The following is a 22,777-nucleotide window of genomic DNA, read 5'->3' as shown; positions in this document are numbered from 1 at the left end:
ATTCCCTTCTATGTGTGTTCCCCAAGATTCTGACAGCTCTTGGAGAAGCTGCTCCCCAAACGTACACAAAGAAATGGATGTAAAACCTCAGTCAGCCTGAACTGCATAGCGAGACCCGTCTCAAAAAGACAAGAAAAAAAAAAATCTTTCAGTATGGACTGCAGTGGATGTGGCAGTTCGGTGTGCTTCACTGACACGGTTGTTCTGCGCAAGTCTTTCACGTGTCGCGTTATACTTACTGCCATGCGTTTTTACAGGGTGTGTGCGCGCGCACGTGCGTGTGGCGTGCGCGTGCCTGCTCGGAGGAACTTCTTGTTACGAACACTTCGTTAATTTAAAGGAAAGCAACTGATTTGGTTATTACATGTGGGCACCTTATTGCACGTTTTCATCATTTCAAATAGTTTCCCATGGGGCTGGGGATTTAGCTCAGTGGCACAGCGCCTGCCTGGCAAGCGCAAGGTTGTGAGTTCGATTCCTGGTACCAGAAGAAAAAAACAAAAAACAAACGAAAAACCAATAGTTTCCCATGTGGTACATGTCACATTCTCTGGTATTTATCTGTACATAACAGTTTCGCTTCTTTCTCAATATTAAGTCATCCCTCGCTATCTCGTATTGATAGAAATTTGCAATGAGATTCTGAAAGGCAGCAGGGGCAGCCCCTCCTCTTGTGCTCCCTACATTAAAGGGAACGTTAAGTGAGCGTGTGTGGTGGAGATTTGATGTAAGTATTGGGAAATCTACTTCACTGCTTTAAAAATAAGAATGCCAAAAAAATAATTATTTTAAATTGTAAAAAATCCCAGGTGCTATGTCGTTTTTGTTGCCTGATGGAAATATGGGTAATTTGAGTTTTATAAAAAAAATTTTTTTCGGGGGCCGGGAGTATAGCTCAAGGGCATAAGTGCCTGCCTGGCAAGTGCAAGGTCCTGAGTTCGATTCCCAGTACCACAAAAAAAATTTTTTTCTTTCCACATATTCCTTCAAAAGGTGAGGGAAAAGGTTGCTCCTCTTCCTTTTTGTTTTTGGTTTTTCCCCGGTACCAGGAACCGAACTCACGACCTTGCGCTTGTCAGGCAGGCGCTTTGCCGCTGAGCTAAATCCCCAGCCCCCCTTTTTTTTAAACAGCTGGAATTTGGTAGGGTAGCATCTGTCTAGTGAGATACTGGAGCACAAACGTGGGTGTATAAACCCTTGGGTTTGGAGGAGACTAAGGCTCTTATTAAAAGTGTTCCCTTTTCTGACCAGCGTGGTCTAAGGTGAGAGGGTCAGCCCAATTGGAGATGACGACTGTGGTCAGCTGTCTGTGAGGGCGGAGTTCTGACCTTGGAACTAGCATGTCTTTGAGAGCAGGAAGGTACAGGCGAAGCTGGCCATGCTTGCCTTTCCATGGTATATAGGTTTTGTGTTACTGTAATGGAAGACCTGATGCTGGGTCACCTTTTAAAGTGAAGAAGCTTACTTATAGTTTTAGAGGATTAAAGGTCAGCAGCCCCATATGGTGCCTCTGGTGAGGGCCTCCTGGTGGAGGGGGTCGCAGAGGGGGGGAATCTTACTGCAAGGTAGGAAGCCAGAGAGAGACTGGGGCCCCACCCTCTCCGAAGGCATTTCCTCAAATCGGTCTGGGGAGCTCCTACTAGGCCCCCACTTCTTGAAGTTCCCTCCACCTGTCACCTCACCACTGAGGTCCAAGCTTGCCACACACAGTCCTCAGGGAACAGGGCACAGCACACAAAGCCGCAGGCAGCCAGAGGGCAGGTCAACGCTCCGGGTCCTGCCTAAGGTCAGAAGGCTCCCCTGGCCTGGGGCAGGGCGCTGGGGGCTGTCAGATGCCTGAGGAGAACAATCCCCAGGAAGGACCATCCCAGGAAAGGAAGCAAAATTGAGAAATCCGCAGTCAGCATTAAGTGTCACGCTGCAAAAGCGAACCCCAGGCATAATACGATGAACAACCGAGGCTGCCGGGAGAGATCATCAACACGTGTGAGATTACAGCGAATCACGTCAAGTTCGGCCATTGCCTATAAGCCAGGTACAAATGCAGGTGGTTTAAAGTTTTGTTTTGAAATAATTTTAGACTTAGAAAAAAGTTGCGAATGCAATACAGAGTTCTCACAGATCCTTCCGCCCCTCCTCAGGCTGCTGTTGTACGTAGCCGAAGCTCAGAGGTCAAAACCAGCTTTGTATTCAGTTCAGCTCTAGCCGCGTGTTGAGCTGGGGCCAACGGACATTTAGCTTTGTCCAGGACAGACCTGACGGGCCAGGTGAGTCCCTGTAATATGCGGACACCACCTAGACCAGACGACAGCAGTGCTCTGACCTCAAGTCGGATTTCCTGCTGAAAGTTGTACTGTGCTGCTATGGCGCGAATATCTGTGTGCCTCCAGAAGTCACCTGCAGAAAGGGACCCAACCACCAGGGTGAGGCTGTTAGCCCTTTTAAGAGTCCTCAGGGCCACCACGTGTGAACACAGCAACGGGATACCATCTATGCACAAGGAGCCGGGGCCCCTGGTGTCCTCCTCCCACCGCCAACTGCCAGGGACACTTCTAAGTTCTGAGGCCCCGGTGCCTGGTATCGTCATCACAGCAGCCCTGACAGACTGACGGTGGAAGGGAAACCTCTGTACCTTCTCCATTTTGACTATGGAAAGGAGATAAAAGCAGAGAGGCAAGAGGAGAGCTGGAGCCACAGCACTAAGAAAGTGGCAGAGAAGACCACGTGGTTAAAATGTAACTTGTGACCTCGAAGGGCACTGGTTGAAAACTCTTGGGTCAGATTTATTTTTCTCGGATTCACTTCCTTGCTAATTAGATTTAATGGGTCACAGACACCCTGGTTCCTGCCGCATCTACACATTTAACCGCTGGTGCCTGGCACCTTCAGCCTCTCGCCTGCCGCAGCTCCCGGGCAGGGGAGGCCAGGTAAAGCCCTGCTGAGCATTGCCACGGTGGTGCCATGCTGCGGAGAGCTGTCCAATGAGACTCGCTAGGGAGCACCCAGCGCAGGAGAAGAAGCTTGAAGAATAACCACAGTAAGCGCAGGAAGGTCTTCGGGAATAACATGCAGAAAGCCGCAGTCACTTAAACATGAGATGGAGCTGTTTGAACATCACAGGAATATTTGAAACGTGGGGAATTTCCTCAAACACTGATGTGATTGCTTTGCGTGGAATTTTCCTGTATGGACATGTGATGGAGAGGCTTTTCTAAGCAGGGTAGAATCAGGGGGATAATGTCATCTGAAAAACTTTCACAGATACAAAACTGGAGGCAAGACCTAGAATTGTTTTTGTAGGGCTTGGGAACAGGAAGATTCCATTCACTCTTTTCCATATTTAGCTGGGTGTAGTGGCACATGCCTGTAATCCCAGCACTCAGGAGGCTGAGGCAGGAGGATTGCCATGAGTTCAAGGCCAGTGGATTGCTGTGAATTTGAAGCCAGCCTGAGCTTCATAGTAAATTCAAAACCAGCCTGAACTACATGGTGAGACTCTGTCTCAAAAAAAGGAAAATTTACAAACTATGCCAGGTTCTGGTTCTGGGCATGTAGCTTGTATTATGACTGCCAGGCCCTTATAAGCCTAACAGTTAATACTGGCTATATGCATGACAAAGTGTGTGTGTGTGTGTGTGTGTGTGTGTGTGTGTATTACAAGATTGAATACTGGCTATATGCATGACAAAGTGTGTATGTGTGTGTGTGTGTGTATTACAAGATTGAACTCAGGACCTTCATACTGAACTGTGTCCCCAGCTCATTTCTGAGACCTGCTTTCATTAAGTTGCCCAGCCTGAACTCAAACTTGTGATCCTCCTGCCTCAGCCTCCTAGAGTGCTGGAATTCCAGGTATGCAGCACCATCCCCAGTTTATTTTATACTTTAAACGCATGTTTAGGATATCTGACTCTTATCTGTACAAAGCCATGCATTTGCTTTAGATCACTGGCAAATACTTCAGCACTTCCTACCTGCCAGGCACTGAGCTGGCGATGAGCAAAGCCTCGCCTTTGTCTTCGCAAACTTTCTAGAACATTTTGATTTCTCCTCTCTGGGTGTGAAGGATTCTGACTGATCTATCCTTCGTATGTTTTGCTGGTTCTATTCCTGGAGCAAGTCAAACATGAGCTCTTCTTGCCATTAATTAAAAAAAGAAAGAAAAGATTGGCAGATCCTTTATCATCTAATTGGGTGGAAGGAAATCACAGACTGTATCAGCGAAGAAGCAGACTTGAGGCGGTGACTGAGCTCTGTGGAGAGCAGGGGCAAAAGGTGGGCGGCTGTGGGCGCGGGTCCCTCCGGATGAGGCTGCCGGGGAAGGAAGGCTGTCTCGAAGATCTTCACAATGTCGTAACCTTTTCTTTGAGGTACTGAGGGCTGAACCCAAGCCCTCGTGCACACTCGGCAAGCGCTCTGCCTCCCAGCTATATCCTGAGTCCTACTTTTGTTCCATGTGTAAGAGCACATTAACTTCTACAAAACACTGGGGTTCTTATGTCTTTTTCATACACAAATACAACATATTTTGTTCATATCTATGCTCCACCCTTAACCTCCCCTCATACAGATCTCCCTTAGTCCTCCATAAGAGTCTCTCTTTCTACTTCCACAGCATCTTTTCTTCTCTCTCTCTCTTGCTGTCTCTCTGTCTCTGTCTCTGTCTTTGTCTCTCTCTCTCTCTTTCATCCACATATGCACGTAATGCTTATCTTTCTGAGTCTGGCTTATTTTACTGAACATAATGATCTCCAGTTCCACCTGTTTCCTACAAATGATATAATTCTGTTCTTCTTTGTGGCTGAATAGTACTCCACTCTGTATGTATACCACATTTTCTTTATCCATTCATCCACTAATAAGCACCTGGGCTGGTTCCATATCTTGACTATTGTGAACTGTGCCACAGTAAATACGGCTATGTAGGTGAAGGTAGCTCTGTTTCTAGTTTTCTGAGGAGATATTTTGAGACTGTACAATCTCCATCTATAAGTGATTTCAAAAACTATAGCCAGAGATTAGGGAATTGCCTTTATCAGTGCATTTTTGGCCTTCGTAAAAATTCAGCCAATCAGAGGCTCCTTGGAGAAAAAGCTGGTTCTTGAGTTTGGGCAGAGAAAACAGGAAATAAACCTACAAACTGCCCTGCCAGTGGGAGAGTGATGAGTGATGAGAACATAAATCTAGGTCACTTTGAGCATCAAAATAAATGACAGCAACAGATTTTAATCCAATTACAAAAACTGTGAATACACGTTACATGCACATATAAACACACATACGCAAGCTGTTAAATAAAACTTATAACAGACTATTAACTTGGATTGAGCTTTTGCTCTAGGCACCAAAAGACCAAATAGTTAATTAAAAGAACAAACAGCCTCATTAAATCAACCATGATTCTCTACTTAGGGGTCCAGCAAACTTTCTGTGAAAGGTCAGAGGCTAAATGTTTTTGATTTTGTGGGTCACGTGGCTTCTGTTGCAGTTATTCCCCTCTGCTGTTAGAGCTGCAGATAGTGTGTGAACATGGCTATGTCCTAATAAAACTTTATTGATACCCTGAGAGCTGCAGACAATGTGTGAACATGCCTGCATCCTAATAAAACTTTATTGATACCCTGGCTGTAGAACGTGGGTCCTAGCACTAAATAGTCCTTCCTCTCCAATATCAATATAAGTCTAAGCCTGAGGAGGTGAGAGTGAATTATCAGCCTAGTGGGGATGCCAAGGCTGTTCCATCCACCCACTCCCCCGAGCCAAGGGGGCCAAGAGAATTGCTTGAAAAAAACAAGAAACTGTGAACAAAAAGAAGACTGGTGTCTGCTCCTCTGGTTAGATTTTTGCCTAAGAAGCAAGTACATGGCTCTCCACTCATCCAGGCAAACAAGGAAGCAAGCTGGAGAAAGAGGGAGGGTTAGAGTGGAGAGAGAGAAGCTGGACTGTTTGGTGCAACAAAGACATGTGAGATTCTCCAGGCCCCAGGGGACACAGTAGAAGGAAACTGGACTTGGTTAGTTCTGTCCTGATTGTGCCAGAGGGCTTGGGGCCAGGCCACAGGATTAACCGGTCAGTTGTGGAAGAGTCTCAGCTCCCAGGTCAGAGAATTTGGACAGGAGGCAGGCTGCCAGGCGTGCCTAGGGATATATGGGGTGGGGAGACAGGCAGAGACAGACAGACAGACAGAGACAGACAGAAACAGAAAGGAGGGAGGGAGAGGGAAGGGGGAGAGAGACAAACAGAGACAGAGGCAGACAGAGAAACTGACACAGAGGCAGAGAGTGAGACAGAGAGACAGATAGACATAGACAGACAAACAGAGAGGAAGAAAGACAGAAGCAGTATTCACAGTAGGTGTCCACAGCCAGTTGGCGTGGGAAAGTGAAGCAGCCACAACCAACAGCCAGAGTATTATCATATTTACCTATTCCTTAGAAGAGAGAAGGCAGAAATGTCCCAGAGGGAAGCCACATGCGCCCTCCCCTCAGCACCACGCACTCAAAGGTGGGCTGCGGGCAGCGGGAGTAGAAGGGTGTACCTCCCCCACCCTACACTCCCTTCACTCCAGGAACTCAGTCAGGGGCAGAGGAAGGAAGCGTTATATTGGAATGAGAGCCAAGCATGGCAGCCTAGTAATCGCAGTTTTTCTCGAAGGCTGAGGCAGAAGGATTGCAAGTTGGAGCCCAGCCTGGGCAACTTGGTGACTTAGCAAAGCCATGTCTCGAAATAAAAAGATAAAAAAAGGGCTGGGGATGTCATGTGATTTAGTACAAAGGTCCTGCATTTAATCCTCAGTATCACTACTATGACTACTACTACTGCTGCTAATAACATCAACAAATAACAAAGCAGCGGGTCTTTTAATTATTGAAGATGTTTTGGGAGCTATAGAACCTGCTCCAGGTCCTATTAAGTAATCTGCCACAAGGAAGAAAAGGAAGGGCTGGGGATTTAGCTCAGCGGCAAAGCGCCTGCCTGGCAAGCGCAAGGTCGTGAGTTCGGTTCCTGGTACCGGAGAAAAACCAAAACCAAAAAAAAAAAAAAAAATTAATAAAAAAGGAAGAAAAGGAAGATATAAAACAATATATCTGTAGGCCGGGATTGCTAGCAGGAAAGAGTATTCCTATTTCTTGAGGTGAAACTGCTTGAAAATATAGTAATAGTCACGAATCTGGAGTCCATTTAATGAATCCTTTTAGCCACACACGCTGGAGTCACGAAATCACGTCCCCCCCCCACATGCACACACACACACAAGCACACATGCACACGTGCACACACCCATGGAAGCGTCTGCCTCCTAGAAATACGTAACTCAGTGAAGCTGTTGCCATCATCATCCTCGTTGTTGTTACTATCATAGATCAGAATGCAAAACTGGAGATCATTGGGACTACAAATGAAAAGGCTAAGTGGAATGCACTGGGGGGCAAATTACTAAAATTATTAAGAAATATTTTTTATGTGATTCAAGAGGTCACCAAGATGCACTTATCTTTGCTATCATGCATTAAAGAAAACTAAGAACATGCTATATTTTAGAAAAGCTTCTGACAATTAGAAGAGTTGGTCCCAAAATGAAGGCTGAAAAATCTCTGAGTGAAAGTGTTTGTATAAAACTACACGGGTGCTGAAGAAGTATGCAGTAGGACATGCAATAACCAACAAAAGCTGAAGACATAAGGTTAACACCTTACCAGTTCTATGGTCAACCACATGTTGGTGTAATAATGTAAGTGAATTATGTAGTCATTAGGGTACATTTTCGCGGAAAGAATTGAGATGTGTTGTGTGCACATACCAGCTCCCCACGAGGAATGAGATTGCTATGCACTGCACGCATGGACCAATAAAAAAATAAAGTAAAACAAACTAGAGTAGGTCCATAAAGAAACACATTTCGGCTATTTGAAACATCCACATGAAGACATATGAATCTACCAGTGAAGGGAATCATTTGATTTTTTTTGTTTGTTTGTCTTTTTTGAGACAGGGTCTCGCTATGTAGTTCAGACTGCCCTTGAGCTCACTTTGTAGCTGCAGGCTGGTCTCAAACTACAGTGATCCTCCTGCCTCAGCCTCCTGGAGTGCTGGGATTACAGGCGTGTGCCACCATGCCCAGCAGGAATCATTTGAAAATGTATAAATAGGCCAGGCGTGGTGGCGCATGCCTGTAATCCCAGCACTCAGGAGGCTGAGGCAGGAGGATTGTTCCAAGTTCGAGATCAGCCTGGGCTACAAAGTGAGCTCAAGGCCAGACTGAACTGCACAGCAAGACCCTGTCTCAAAAAAAAAAAAAAAAAAAAAAAAAAAAAACAACGAAAGAAAATGTATGAATAATCAAAATTGTTAACTTATATGAGGAACATATCAATGTTCAAATTTAGTCCTAAATCCTCCATAATCCACAGCAGTTTACATGGAGATTCTGCCTTCTCAAAAACCCACAGCAGGCTGTGGGGTGACCTGTCACCCAAAGCTGCCAGGAACCCTTTAAAACCAAATGGATGAGGGGAATGAGTCACCCTATTCAATTATTCATCAGAAGAATCTGCTGAGAGCCCAAAGGTGCCAGGCACTATGCTAAGTACTTGAGATAAAAACTGTTAAGATGTAGCCCTGCCTAATGGAGCTCTCTAAATGGTGAGCACAGAAATTTGGAAGGATCCTCCCCCTTAAAGGGTTGGGAGTGATAAGTGGATGAGACAGTGTGGGCAAGTTCCCAGGTGGGAAGACGCAGGGAAATGTCAGCCAAGAAAGGAGAGAGGCTGACTCTCCTTTCTCAGACTAATTAGCTGATTCAACTATAGGAGCAGGAAACAGGAACTAACCCTTCATGGATCACCTCCCAAGGCAGAGCCAGATCAGATAAAAAGGAGGGCGTGTGATACCAAGTGTCTTTGTAAAGCAGCCTGTAGAGGATGTGTGGATCAAAAGACATGAGAACACACGGAACATGAAGTATCATGTTGGGAGCCGCTGGGGCTGGAGATTGGTCATGTGTGTGAGGGCAGGACAGAGCCAGAGTGCCTCAAGCAGTCAAGCTACCTCAGTCTTGAGAAAAACATCCGCCTGGATAACTACAGTCGTTAGTCACTAGGCAACATTGCCTCTCCTGACACTAACTTTGCAAGAGTATAACTAAACGCCCCTGCTGTGAAGTTAGGTCCTCTTGATCAGGTAAGAGGTCTCCTTCACCTGACCCAGCTCTTATCTCTTACCTCTATTTTCCTCATACCCACCACCGTTCCTCTCTGGGGTACAATGAAAGACCAACGAGGTTCCCTACAGTATCAGTGACACAAAATGGTGCTCAGCAAGCAATGGAACCAGAGAGAGGGGTGGGTAGACAAGTTGTATCTGGCAAAATGAGTCCAACTCAAAGAGTGGTCAAATCTAGACTCCTAGAGAAGTGAAATGTTTTACATTTTCTTTCTAACTCTTAAAGGATTCCATCTCTCCACCCTCACCCCTCGTTGTCAAAAACAGAAATGGAGTTTTTGGAGATGTGAGTTTGGTATCACTGAGTTCAGATCATAGTCACAGTCACAGTACCGTATTGTTCAAGGCACCAGTGTACCAACCAAACGCTGGCACCAAGGTGGGGTGGCTGGGAGGGCCAGGCCCTTTCCCTATCACAAGCTTGTGGTGACAAATAGGAAAAGGTGCAAATGTGGCCACATGCATCAGCCACAACGTTCGGACTAGATCACTACCCTTACTGTGTGATGGGCAATGCATCACACCCCCTTTGTCGAATGCACCTTCCCTGGGGATATGTAAGGACCAGCAGCAGAGATTTTACTATGTTTGCACGGCTCCTCCAAGCTATTTCCATGCCTAAGAATGTCTACTGGATTTATGGAGCTAAAGCAGCCACCACTGAGCTTCAAATTGCTGTGATGGAATTAGTGAACTGCCTTTCAAATACTTTTGTTTCCTCACAGTCTGAGTATGTTATTCATAGGGCATTCCCAGCCTCCAGGCAGGAACCTGGACTGCATGAAAATCTTGTAGCAGGAGATATTTGGTGGGAATATACCATTAATACGCCTCACCTGCACTTACTGAGGGCAAGGAGCACATGCACACACACACACACACACACACTGGGCAGAGAGAGGATAAGTGACTGTGGGTTTCTATGGGCATGCACTCCTGTCCCATGGGCTCTGTGGACTCCCTCTTGAGAGTGAAGCACAGATGCCCAGAGCTCCACACCAGCCACTGCCATCTCCTGCAGACTCCCAGCCAGCAGTGACTGCATCATGGATCCCAAGGACCCCCGTGAGCACAGATTTGGGCATTGCACCTGGGACGGGGCGGGGAGTTCCTAAACCAGGACCAGGGACAGCAGCAGATTCCACCTGCAACCTGGTGGGGAATTCCTGGGGCTGGCTTCTGCCACTTTTTTTATAGTCCTCCTCTCAAGTTATTAGTGGGGCATATTTGGCTCTGTCGGTCCTCTCTTCTTTTGCGTTAAGCCTTCATCCTCTGCGTTCATTACTCTTGCTCTCCCCTATCTCACCTAGCCCTTGGGCTTCCCTGGCCTCCTTTCCCCTTTACAGGTGCACGAATTCATCAACAGATTCTGACAGCCTTAGAGCTTCACTCAGTCCCAAAGTACACCCTCCCTCCTCCTATATCCTGTCCTCACCCCCATGAGTATCTTCGTAAAACCCTCAGCACTTCAATCTAACTCGAAAGTCCTCCGACAGAATCCAGCCCCATACCTGTTTTTTTTTCACCTATCACTATTCCCTCCATCTGCCCCCCACAACAGACTGACACTCCTCTTTCATCCATCCCTCAGTCTCTCCCCTCCTCTTCTCCTGCCTCATCATAGAATTACTGCTAATGGCAATTGGATACAGGCTGAAAAGATTATTGATAAAAGGTGAAAGTGTAAATGAAAGGTCTGTCACAAATAAGTGATGTATGGTTGGATCTACCAGTGCTGTTATAACCCAGAGTAATTCTTTCCTCAAAACAGAGTCCAAATTGCTTACATTAAATAGCTGAAGGTGTAAATACTATCACTGGACAAGTAAAGCTCAAAACAATGGGAGGCAGTATATCACTAAAAAGATCTTCATATCAATTACAAGCTCTTCCCATCTTACTGGACCTCAACTCTCAGCACCAAAAGAAGGGGTGAAAAGTGGAAAAATCAAAAACAAAAACAGATATACATACACACAGGGTCATGGGAACACAAGGCAACAGAAAGCCCCAAAGGTCCCCCGACTATCCCAAGGCAGATCCAAGGGATGCAAATGGAGAGGACAGCAAACACCAGGTAACAGAGCTCTGCAAATTGTTTAAAGAAGAGATAAAGAAACTTGGTGAGTTCAAAGAGGTCAAGACCCAAAGTTTATGGGATTATCACACAAACTCACTAATGTGGACTTGGAGGAAATAAAAAAATTGGAAGAGCTGACCAAAACAGTTCAAAACAGGAATAACAAATTTACCAAAGATACAGAATCCACAAAAAGGTATGAGGCAAAAATACTAGGTATAAAAGCTATAGGATTCATAAGATGCAGAAATGATCAGTGGGAAGACAAGGTTTCTGAAATTGAGTAGGAAATAGGAAAATATGACGTAGTACTCAGAGAAGCCTCAGAAAACATAAAGAGAACAAGAAAAACGCATCCAACAGCTACTAAAAGACACTAAGAAGACCAACCTATGGTTAACTGGAGTTAGAGAGAAACTAGACTATAGCACATATGGGATAATTGGTTCACAGAGATCACAATAGAAAATACTTCGCAATTACGAGAAATGAATTCAACACACAACTATACAAGGCTTACAGAACACCAACCAACTACAATGGAAAAAAGCTACCCACCAAGATAATATGATTAAAATGCCAGATGTGCAACTAAAAATCAGAATGCTAGAAGTGTTTAGAGAAAAGCAAAAAATCACATAGCAAAGTAAACTCACTACAATTATAGCAGATTTATCAACACAAACTTTAAAGGCTGGAAGAGCTTGGAACAAAGTATTCCAACCTCTAGTAGCAAACCCACTTCCAATCCAGATTAATATATCCAGCAAAGCTTTCCCTCAAGATAAATGGAGAAATAAGAACATTTCATGAGAAAGAACAACTCAAGAGGTCTATGAATACTAAACCAACCTTCTGGAAAATATTAAAGAATATTACAGACAGAAACAATGACACCAAAAAAAAAAAAAAAAAAGAAACAATGACACCAACAAAGGCATAAAATCTAGATGGAATAAATACAGGAAGCAAGGGCAAATAGATAAACAACAATAAAAAAAGGAAAAGAAAAACAAAGGAGTCAACAACAGAGAAAGAGTACAGTGATAGGAATTAATCAGTACTACACAGTAATATCTCTCAACTCCCCAATTAAAAGACACAGATTGGCAGGCTGGCTCAAAAAACAGAATCCAACAGTCTACTGCATTCAAGAAACTCATCTAACCCAAGAAGATATGCATAGACTAAAAATTGAAGAATGGAAAATAATATTTCATGCACCACAACCCCCCCAAACAAGCAAGGGTAGCGACTATACTCTCAGACAAAATAAACTTCAAGTTAAAACTGATCAGAAGAGGCAAAGAAGGTCACTGCATAAGATAAGAATCTACACAAGATAATAATCTACACAAGATAATAATCTAATGAGAGGATTTGGTACTTATATATGCACCAAATACTGGAGCACTTATCTTCATAAAACACAAATATTGCCGGACATAAAAGATCAAATAAACACTAACACAATCATAGTGGGTTATCTCAATATCCCATTTTTGCAAAGGGGTTAATGAAACAAAAAATCGATAAAGAAATGTTGGAACTGAACATGCATCTACAGAATGTTCCAACCTATGACAACAGAATACACATTCTTCTCTGCAGTACATGGAACTTTCTTCAAAACAGATCACATACTAGTCCACAAATCCTGCTTAAATAAATATAAAAGAATTGAAATCTCCCCATGTATACTATCAGACCATTGTGCAATGAAGTTAGAAATCAGCCACAAAAGAAACCATGGAAAATTTAGAAACACCTGGAAATTTAACAACCTACTTCTGATCTCTCAGTGGGACACAGATGAAATCAAGGAAAAATAAACAATTTTGGGAAGCAAACAACAAGCCCATTACAACCTACTAGAACCTATGGAGGATAATGATAACAGTCCTAAGAGAGAAGCTCATTGAATCAATGCTCACATTAGGAAAGCAGAGTGAGCTCAAGTAACCTAATGACGAACTTCAGGATACTTAAGAAACAACAACAGCAAGGCGTGGTGGCCCATGCCTGTAATTCCAGCACTCGGGAAGCTGAGGCAGGAGGATCCTTGTGAGTTCGAGACCAGCCTGAGCTACAAAGTCAGCTCAAGGCCAGTCTGGACTGCAAAGCAAGACCCTCTCTCAAAAAAATAAAACAAAACAAAAACAAAAACAAAAAACCAAAAAAAAAAAAGAAAAAAGAAACAACAACAATCCAAGCCTAACTCAATTTAAGAAGTGAAATTACCGAGATCAGAGTAGAAATTCATGAAATTGAGACTAAAAAATTACAAAGAAGCAAAGAGCTGCTTCTTTGAAAGAACAAAATAGACAAACTCTCAGCAAAACTTACCAGAAGTGAGAAAATACATCAGTGCAATTAGAAATTAAAAAGGATGCATCACAACAGACACTATTGAAAGCCATAAGATAGTAATACTATGAAAACTCATATTCCAACAAGTTGGAACATCTTCAAATAATGGGCAGATTCCTTGACTCATACAAGTTACCAAAGCTAATCTAATAAAACATAAAAAATCAAACAACTCAATAACAAGCAATGAAATTAAGACAACAATACAACACCTACCACCTAAAAAAAGCCCAGTATCTGATGGATTCATTGCTGAATTCTATAAAACCTTTAATGATATCATATCATCAATATTCCTCAAACCCTTTATTTTATTTATTTATTTATATTTTGGGGGGGATTTCCAGTACCAGAAATCGAACTCATGACCTTGCACTTGCCAGGCAGGTGCTGTGCTGCTGAACTAAGTCCCCAGCCCTTCTCAAACTCTTCCATGAAATTGAAAGGGAAGGTGTGCTTCCAAACTGAATTTCTGGAAGCCAGCATCACTCTGATCCCAAAACCAAAGACCCAACTAAAAAAGAAAACTATAGGCCAGTCTCCCTAATAAGCAGGTGCAAAAATCCTCAAGAAGATGTTGGCAAATAGAATGCAATACTTCATCAAAAAGTCACACATCATGACCAAGTAGGTTTAACCCTAGCATGACAAGGATGGCTCACCATGTGCAAACCAATACATTTAATACACCACATAAATAGAAGCAAGCACAAAAAAACCACATGATCATATCAATAGATGCAGAAAAAACTTTTGAGGAAATCCAACCTCCCTTCATGATAAAAGCCCTGAAGAAAGTAGGTATAGAAGGACCTTACCTGGATCTAATAACAGCCATTTATGACAAACCAATGACCACGTCATACTACATGTGGTGAAACTGAAAGCTTTCCATCTAAAATCAGGAACAAGACAAGGATGACCACTACTACCACTTCTGTGGAACTCAAAACACTAACCAGCATAATCAAACAAGGGAAAGAAACAAAAGGGATACATTTAGGAAAGGAAGAACTCAAATTACTATTTGCAGATGACTTGACCCTCTATATAGGAGATCCAAAGAATTCTACAAAAAAACTCTTGGAATTAATAACCAATTTCAGCAATGTAGCACCATACAAAATCAACACACAAAAATCAATAGCATTTGTGGATACCAGTAAGGAACTCATTGAGGAAGAAATTAGGAAAATAATACCATTGACAATAACATTAAGAAAAATTAAATACCTAGGAATTAACCTAATGAAGGAAATAAGAGTCTTTTACAAAGAAAATGACAGTATCCTGAAAAGGAGACTGATGAGGACATCAGAAAGTGGAAAGATGTCCCCTGTTTCTGGATAGGCAGAATCAATATTGAAAAATGTCCTTACTCCCAAAAGTGGTAATTAGCTTCAGTGCAATCCCAATCAAAATACCAGCAGCATTCCTTACAGAACTAGAAAAAACAATCCTAAAATTCATTTGTGGAACTAGAAGAGACCCAGAATAGCAAAAGCAAAGCAGAAGAGATGTCATGATACTTGACTTCAGGCTGGGGATATAGCTCAAAGGCACAGTGCCTGCCTGGCAAGCACAGGGTCCCGAGTTCAATTCCCGGTACCAAAAAAACCCCCTCACAATACTTGACTTCAAATTATATGACAAAACAACAGTGACTTTAAAGAACACATGGTTTTGGCACAAAATGAGAAATATGAATCAATAGAACAGAAAAGAGCACACAGGAACATGCCAAGGCACGTTTGAGCTAGGTGTGGTGGTGCACGCTTGTAATATCAGCACTCAGTAGGTTGAGGCAGAAGGATCTTTGTGAATTCAAGGCCAGCCTGGGCTACAAAGTGAGCTCATGGCCAGCCTGAATTGCATAGTGAGACCCTGTCTCAAAAAAACAAAACAAAGCAAGACACATTCGGCTACTTGATCTTCAACAAAGGAGTGAAAAGATAGCCTATTCAACAAATGCTGCTGGGAAAACTGGCTTTTATATGCAGAAGATTGAAGTTCGACCCACATCTCTCACCATGTACTAAATTAAAATCAAAACGTATCTAAGATCTAAGTAAACATTAAAATAGAAACAATGAACCTCCTGGAAGATAAAATACGTAAGGCACTTGAAGTCATACACATAGGCAAGATCTTTCTGAACAACCCCAACTGCACAAGAGTCAGCAAATGGGATTATATCAAATTAAAAATCTTCATAACTGTCCCTGGGTGTGGTGGTGCCTGCTTGTCATCCCAGCACTTGGGAGCCTAAGGCAGGAGGATCATTGCAAGTTCAAGACCAGCCTGGGTTACAAAGTGAGAAAAAGGCCAGCCTGAATTGCATAGTGCGACCCTATCTCAAAAAGACCAAAAAAAAAAAAAAAAAAAAATCTTCACAGCAAAGGAAACAATTACTAAAGAGACAACCTACAGAATGGGGAAAAAGCTATTCCTCAGAGGACTAACATACAGAATATATAAAGACTCAAAAAATTAGACCATCCAAATAAAAGACTCAATTAAGAAATGGGCAAGTGAAATGAACAGACACTTCTCAAAAGAAGAAGTACAAATGGCCAACAAATATATGAAAAAAATGTTCAACACCTCTGACCACTAGAGAAATGCAAAGTAAAATGATGCTAAGATTTTATCTTACAGCAAAAAGAATACCAGTGATCAAGAAATCAAAGAATAACAAATGCTGGGGAAGCTGCAAGGAAAAAGGAACCCTTCTGTCTTGCTAGCGGGAATGTACATTAGTATAACCACTGTGGAAATTTCTCAAAGAACTAAAATTAGAAATTCCACATGACCCAGATATTCCCCTTCTAGGTATCTTTCTAAAAGAACTAAAGAGGGGGCTGGGGATTTAGCTCAGCGGCAAAAGCGCCTGCCTGGCAAGCGCAAGGTCGTGAGTTCGGTTCCCGGTACCGGAGAAAAACCAAAACCAAAAAAAAAAATAAATAAATAAAAGAACTAAAGATATCACCTTATAAAGATATATGTACACTAATACTTATGCCAGCACAATTCATAGTACTTAAATCCTGGAAGCAGCCTATTTATCAATCAACAGATGAATGGATAAATAAAATGTAGTATATATATATAGTAGAATTCTACTCATGTTAAGTCTAAGACATTTGTAGGAAATAGATGCACCTAAAAAATATACTGTTAAGTGAAATAAATCAGACACACAAGCTTAAATATCATACAGTTTCTCTCATTTGAGTAAGGCAAATTACAGATAAAGGGCAAAAGAAAGGACCGATAAAAGGAAACAAGGAGACAGATCTTTTGCAAATGGGAAAGGGTCCAGGACACCATGGGCAAAGGAAGGGGAAGGGAGAAGAAGTAAAAAGGTCTAAGCTACATCGGGTACCTGCACCAAATACCCACAATGAATGTAATCACTACATGTCATAAACATGAACTAAAAATAGTAACACTGTACATGGGGAACGGGGTTGCAGACACAGATGGGAGGGAGGTGGGTGAGAAGGGAAAGGAGATTTAAAAAAGAATCAAGCTGTGTTACGTACATTCATCTGCTCTCTAAGATCAATATAAACTTCAGGTCCTGAAATGTACTAAAAGAAAAAAAAGAACAAAGATCTGCTACAATTTTGTTTCTCCCTGTAAGTTTTACCCTCATGAACATTGGTGCTGTTATTCATACAGATATTAATGAATATTCTTATCCTCACTGAGTTGCATTCTGTCATATCTGATGCTTTTTTTACCTGCATTTTTATTTGATACTGATGTCATTGATTCCCTTTTACTTTAGTTTGAATTTACCTAATGTATGTTTTGTCAGTCTTTACTTTGTATACTTATCAGGGCCCACGGCATAATAAATAGATTTTTGTTGGTTTTTTTTTTTTTTTTTTTTTTTTTTTTGGTTTTTCTCCGGTACCAGGAACCGAACTCATGACCTTGCGCTTGCCAGGCAGGCACTTTTGCCGCTGAGCTAAATCCCCAGCCCCAATAAATAGATTTTTAAAAACTATCTATAATATGAACAGGGAAAATTTAACGTAAATAAGCATGAGTTATTTAACAGGGGATTATTTACTAACTAGAACACCAAAGAGTATGGGAAGAATGAACATAAGGAGCATTCACCACCTCTAAAGCAGTGTAAGGCAGAGTAACCAAGGAAGGAACAAATGTAGAAAAGGCTCTGACAAAGGCTAAGGTTCAGAACTCAAGGCTGAGGCCTGCCTGATGATCAAGAAGCTTGTTAAGATGCCACAGGCTGGGGCTGCAAGCAGGAAAGCACCACCTGGCTTCCAGCAGGATTCTGCCACCTCTTGGGATACCGACCAGATGTGACAAGAAGCCATCTGTGCAGCTTTCTTTGTAAACTGATGCTATAGAGAGCCCTTCCCAGTCCTCATCGCAGGCCAGGAAGTTTATATTTGTAATCCCATGAAAAGTTAGTGGAAATCCTAGTTGGTGAATTCCAATCTACCACTTCCAGTGCAATCCATGGCCAGAATAAAGATACTAAGGCATATTCGTACCAGCAGAGTTCAAAGTTGTGTAGGCTAGGAAGAAAAAATCCTGTGAGTTACAAAAACAATAATAAAGCAACTACTTCCACTTTCAGTCTTTGATTCCCAGACTCATATATTTTGGCTACAAGGATGACAGCACCTTATAATGGTCTCTGATTCAAAGTAGACACTGCCCCTGGGTCAGTGTATATACTATATCCAAAGACAGTGGTGAAGGAAAATCCCACAATCATTAGAACTTCAAGTAATATCTTTAGTCGTCTGTTTTGGAGAGTTAGACAGACATATCGATCTATACTTGTTCCACTCTGGGCAGGTGCACTGTTGATCTGGATCTTGGGAACTTGGAAGGAAAAGGATCAGAAGATTGATACCAAGGAAATCTTGTTCCCTGATGGATGGTACAAAGCCACAGCTGTCCACTTTAAGCAGTACCAACACATTGTACACCAAAAGAACTCTGCCCTGGGGCAGCTTTTCAGATCTGTGTTTTCATCATTAGCACCCCTTTCTCGCCTGAGTTCTATGTACATGTTTCTTCTGATGCAGTTGTTTTTTAATGTTTTGATAGAAAACATCCAAATATACTTTTAAAAGAGTAACATAAATTCTCATAATTGTGTCCATCCACTTCACAATCATCCAAAATATGCTATAATTTTTTATCTCTTTCCATTTTGAATCAAATTTGAGCTTCGCTATTACATTATTCACCCCTGACATACTTCACTATGCATCTCAAAGAGAAAAATAAGAGCATTTCTCACCTAACATAATGCCTTTATCACCAGAATAAAATTAACAATATTCCTTGGGTACAGTTGAATACCCAATTCAAGCTCAAATTTCTTTAATTGTCTAAAAACTTATACAGTTGGTTTGTTAAAACAAGGATCTGATGAAGCTCCACTCATTAATTTGCTCATAATGTCAAATCTCTTGGAAATTTCTTTCCTTCTAGACCAGGTCTTTTATTTTGTAGACCATCTCATGTTCAAGATTTAGCAGATTGCTTTCTTTTTTTTTTTTTTTTTTTTTTTTTTTTTTGTTTTTTTTTTTTTTTTGGTACTGGGAATTGAACTCGCAGCTTTGTGCTTGCCAGGCAGGGGCTTGCGCCACTGAGCTACATCCCCGGCCGGCAGATTACTTTCTTGTTTTGTGTCTAATTTGGCTGTCTCTAATTTCCTACAGACTGGAGATTTAACGCAAAGACTTGATTAAATTAGGGTTCAGTTGGCCGGGGGGAAAGGGGCCATCTAGGTAGTACTGAGGCCTTCATGTTGCATGGATGAGAACACAGGTAATGGCTAGCTATCTCACTTTTAGGTTTACTGCAATTAGTAAGTGACTTCAGGCAGATGCACTTCTAACTTCCCACTGAACACAGTCCTCAGAGGACCCACCCACCTGCTCCTCCTTTGCACCATCTGCCTCTGTTTCAGGAAGTCTTCTGAGACATCCTGCATACTTCTATTCCATTGATGGGTACATCCCAGTTCATTTTTAAACCAAGTGCACTTCTTATATTAGAACTTTCCTCTCTATTCACAACATACTGGCCTAACCAGAGGAGGTTCTATGGAAGAGATACTTGAATGGGTTTAAAATAAAAAGAACTATCTAAGGACAAAGGTACATTTCCCTGACTCTGTCAGGCAGAACAATCACTCCTGCCCTTCTAACCTCATTCACCTTTGTTATTTCTCTACGATTGGATTTATCATGTTATATATAATGTGTATTTCTCTTCATATCTAGACTGGAAATCCTTTTAGAAGACCATAAGTCTTAATCAGTGTTCTAAATCCTTAGTCTGTGATCGAATTAAAAGTTTACTATTACAAAGCCCAGACACGGAGAAAATGGCGGCCGGGGTTGAAGCTGTGGCCGAGGTGGTGGCAACGAGGCCCAAAATGGAGGAGGAAAGCGGCGCATCTGGTGTGCCAAGCGGTACCAGGGCTCCGGGCCCGAAGGGTGAAGGAGAACAGCCTACTCAGAATGAGAAGAAGAAAGAGAAAAATATAAAAAGAGGAGGCAATCGCTTTGAGCCATATGCCAATCCAACTAAAAGATACCGGGCCTTCATTACAAACATACCTTTCCATGTGAAGGGGCAGTCACTGAAAGACCTGGTTAAAGAAAAAGTTAGTGAGGTAACATATGTGGAGCTCTTAATGGACGCCGAAGGAAAGTCAAGGGGATGTGCCCCGGTTGAATTCAAGAGGGAAGAAGGCATGAAAAAAGCCGCTGAAGTTCTAAACCAGCATAGTCTGAGTGGAAGACCACTGAAACTCAAAGAAGATCGTGATGGTGAACATGCCAGGAGAGCAATACAAAAGGTGATGGCTATGACTGGTGGGACGGGTAGGGGACGAGGTGGCCCATGAATGATTAATATCCCACCCAGTATCCTACATAATCCCAACATCCCAAATGAGATTATCCATGCATTGCAGGCTGGAAGACTTGGAAGCACAGTCTTTGTAGCAAATCTGGATTATAAAGTTAGCTGGAAGAAACTGAAGGAAGTATTTAGTATGGCTGGTGGTCCGAGCAGACATTCTGGAGGATGAAGATGGGGAAGCCGTGGACTAGGCACTGTGACTTTTGAGCAGTCCAGTGAAGCTGTGCAAGCTGTATCTATGTTTAATGCAGCTGCTATTTGATAGACCAGTGCACGTCAAAATGGATGAGAGGGCCTTACCAAAGGGAGATTTTTTCCCTCCTGAACATCCACAGCAACTTCCCCATGGACTTGGTGGTACTGGTACGGGGTTTGGACCAGGAGGGCAGTCTGTTGATGCCAATCATCTGAACAAAGACATCGGAATGGGAAATCTAGGGCCTGCAGGAATGGGAATGGAAGGCATAACACTGGAATAAATAAAATAGGCATCGAGGGCCCCTTTGGTGGTGGCATGGAAAACATGGGGCGGTTTGGATGTGGGAGGAACATGGGGCGGATAAATGAAATCCTAAGTAATGCACTGAAGAGAGGAGAGATCACTGCAAAGCAGGGAGGAGGTGGAGGTAGAGGCAGCATCCCTGGGACAGAGAGGATGGGCCCTGGCACTGGATGCATTGTGGGTGCCAGCATGAAGCACATGGCACAGGCCCGGGCCACGGTATGGATCATGTGGGCTCTGAGACTGAGCGCATGGGCCTGGTCATGGACCACATGGGTTCTGTTGGGTGCATGGGCTCTGGCATCAAGCGCATGGGCCCATTGGGTCTCAACTACATGTGCTCTAGCATTGAGAAAATGGGCCAGACCATGGAGCGGATTGGCTCTGGCATCCACCGCAAGAGACCTGGCATGGGTTTCGGCCCAGAGCGCATGGCCACACCCATCGACTGTGTGGGCCAAACTATTAAGTGCACAGGCTCTGTTGTGGAGCACATGGGCCCTGCCATCAAGCGCATGGGCCTGAGCATGGAGCGCATGGTGCCCACAGGCATGGGGACCAGCCTGGAGCACGTGGGTCCCGTGATGGATCACATGGCCACCGGCCTGGAGCGCATGGGCCCCACCATGGGCCCAACCCTGGGTGCTGGCATCAAGCGCATGGGCCTGGCCATGGGTGGCGGTGGTGGGGCCAGCTTTGACCACACCATCGAGATGGAACCTAGAAACTTTGGAGGAAGCTTCACAGGTTCCTTTGGTGGAGCTGGAGGCCGTGCTCCTGGGGTGGCCAGGAAGGCCTGCCAGATCTTCGTGAGAAGTCTCCCACTTGACTTTACATGGAAGATGCTAAAGGACAAATTCAGTGAATGCGGCCATGTGCTGTACGCCGACATCAAGATGGACAACGGGAAGTCCAAGGATTGCAGGGTGGTTAGGTGTGAGGTGGCTGAGAGAGCCTGCCGGATGATGAATGGCATGAAGCTGAGTGGCCGAGAGACTGATGTTCAGATCGATAGAAATGCTTAAGCAGTTGCCTTTTTTATTTTTTTTGTTTTTTGTTTTTTTTTTCCGGTACCGGGAATTGAACTCATGACCTTGCGCTTGCCAGGCAGGCGCTGTGCCACTGAGCTAAATCCCCAGCCCCAGCAGTTGCCTTTTTTAAACATCAATACCTCACCTCTGAATTTGTATTTTTTCTTGTTAACTATTTTAATTTGCTGGCTGGTATATAAAGATGTTTTAAAAATTCAGTTGCTTTTTGGGGTAATTTGAATTACTTTTTTAGTGACCGGGGTTCCGTTGGACAGTTTGCATTGAGATTGCAACGTGCAGTTTTTTTTGTAGTTGTGCCATCTTGTTGACATCAAATATGACTTTGATAATAAATACCAGTTCCTGAAAAAAGAAAGTTTACTATTGAATAAAAATACTTTCTTATAGGCAATAGTAAACGTTTGAATAGCAGTATAAATAAGTAGTATCTTTTCCATCACTTTGTTAATATAACAAATAACATTTAAAGGTTTAAAACATCAAAGTTTGTGTTAGTAATCTTATTTATAAAAAATATACAATGTAATATTTCGCAGACTACAGCAAAGATGCTCATGAGCTTTGGGATCATGTCTGTAGTGACTTAATATATGGTTTTCAATTTACATATGCAGACATTGT

General features: G+C 43.0%; 1 protein-coding gene across 1 annotated transcript; it reads left to right on the top strand.

Moving 5' to 3' along the window:
- The first annotated feature begins 20,060 nt into the window (after window positions 1-20,060).
- LOC102021537 (heterogeneous nuclear ribonucleoprotein M-like) lies at window positions 20,061-22,129 on the top strand. Its single transcript, XM_013521806.1, is given in 7 exon segments — window positions 20,061-20,537; window positions 20,655-20,743; window positions 20,745-20,776; window positions 20,779-20,848; window positions 20,850-21,067; window positions 21,070-21,300; window positions 21,303-22,129. Coding segments are annotated over 7 exon segments (1,944 nt in total).
- The last annotated feature ends 648 nt before the right edge of the window (window positions 22,130-22,777 follow it).

Source organism: Chinchilla lanigera, unplaced genomic scaffold, assembly GCF_000276665.1.
Source record: "Chinchilla lanigera isolate Chin_1 unplaced genomic scaffold, ChiLan1.0 scaffold00064, whole genome shotgun sequence".
Classification (NCBI taxonomy): domain Eukaryota; kingdom Metazoa; phylum Chordata; class Mammalia; order Rodentia; family Chinchillidae; genus Chinchilla; species Chinchilla lanigera.
This window is presented reverse-complemented; position numbering and strand designations above follow the sequence as displayed.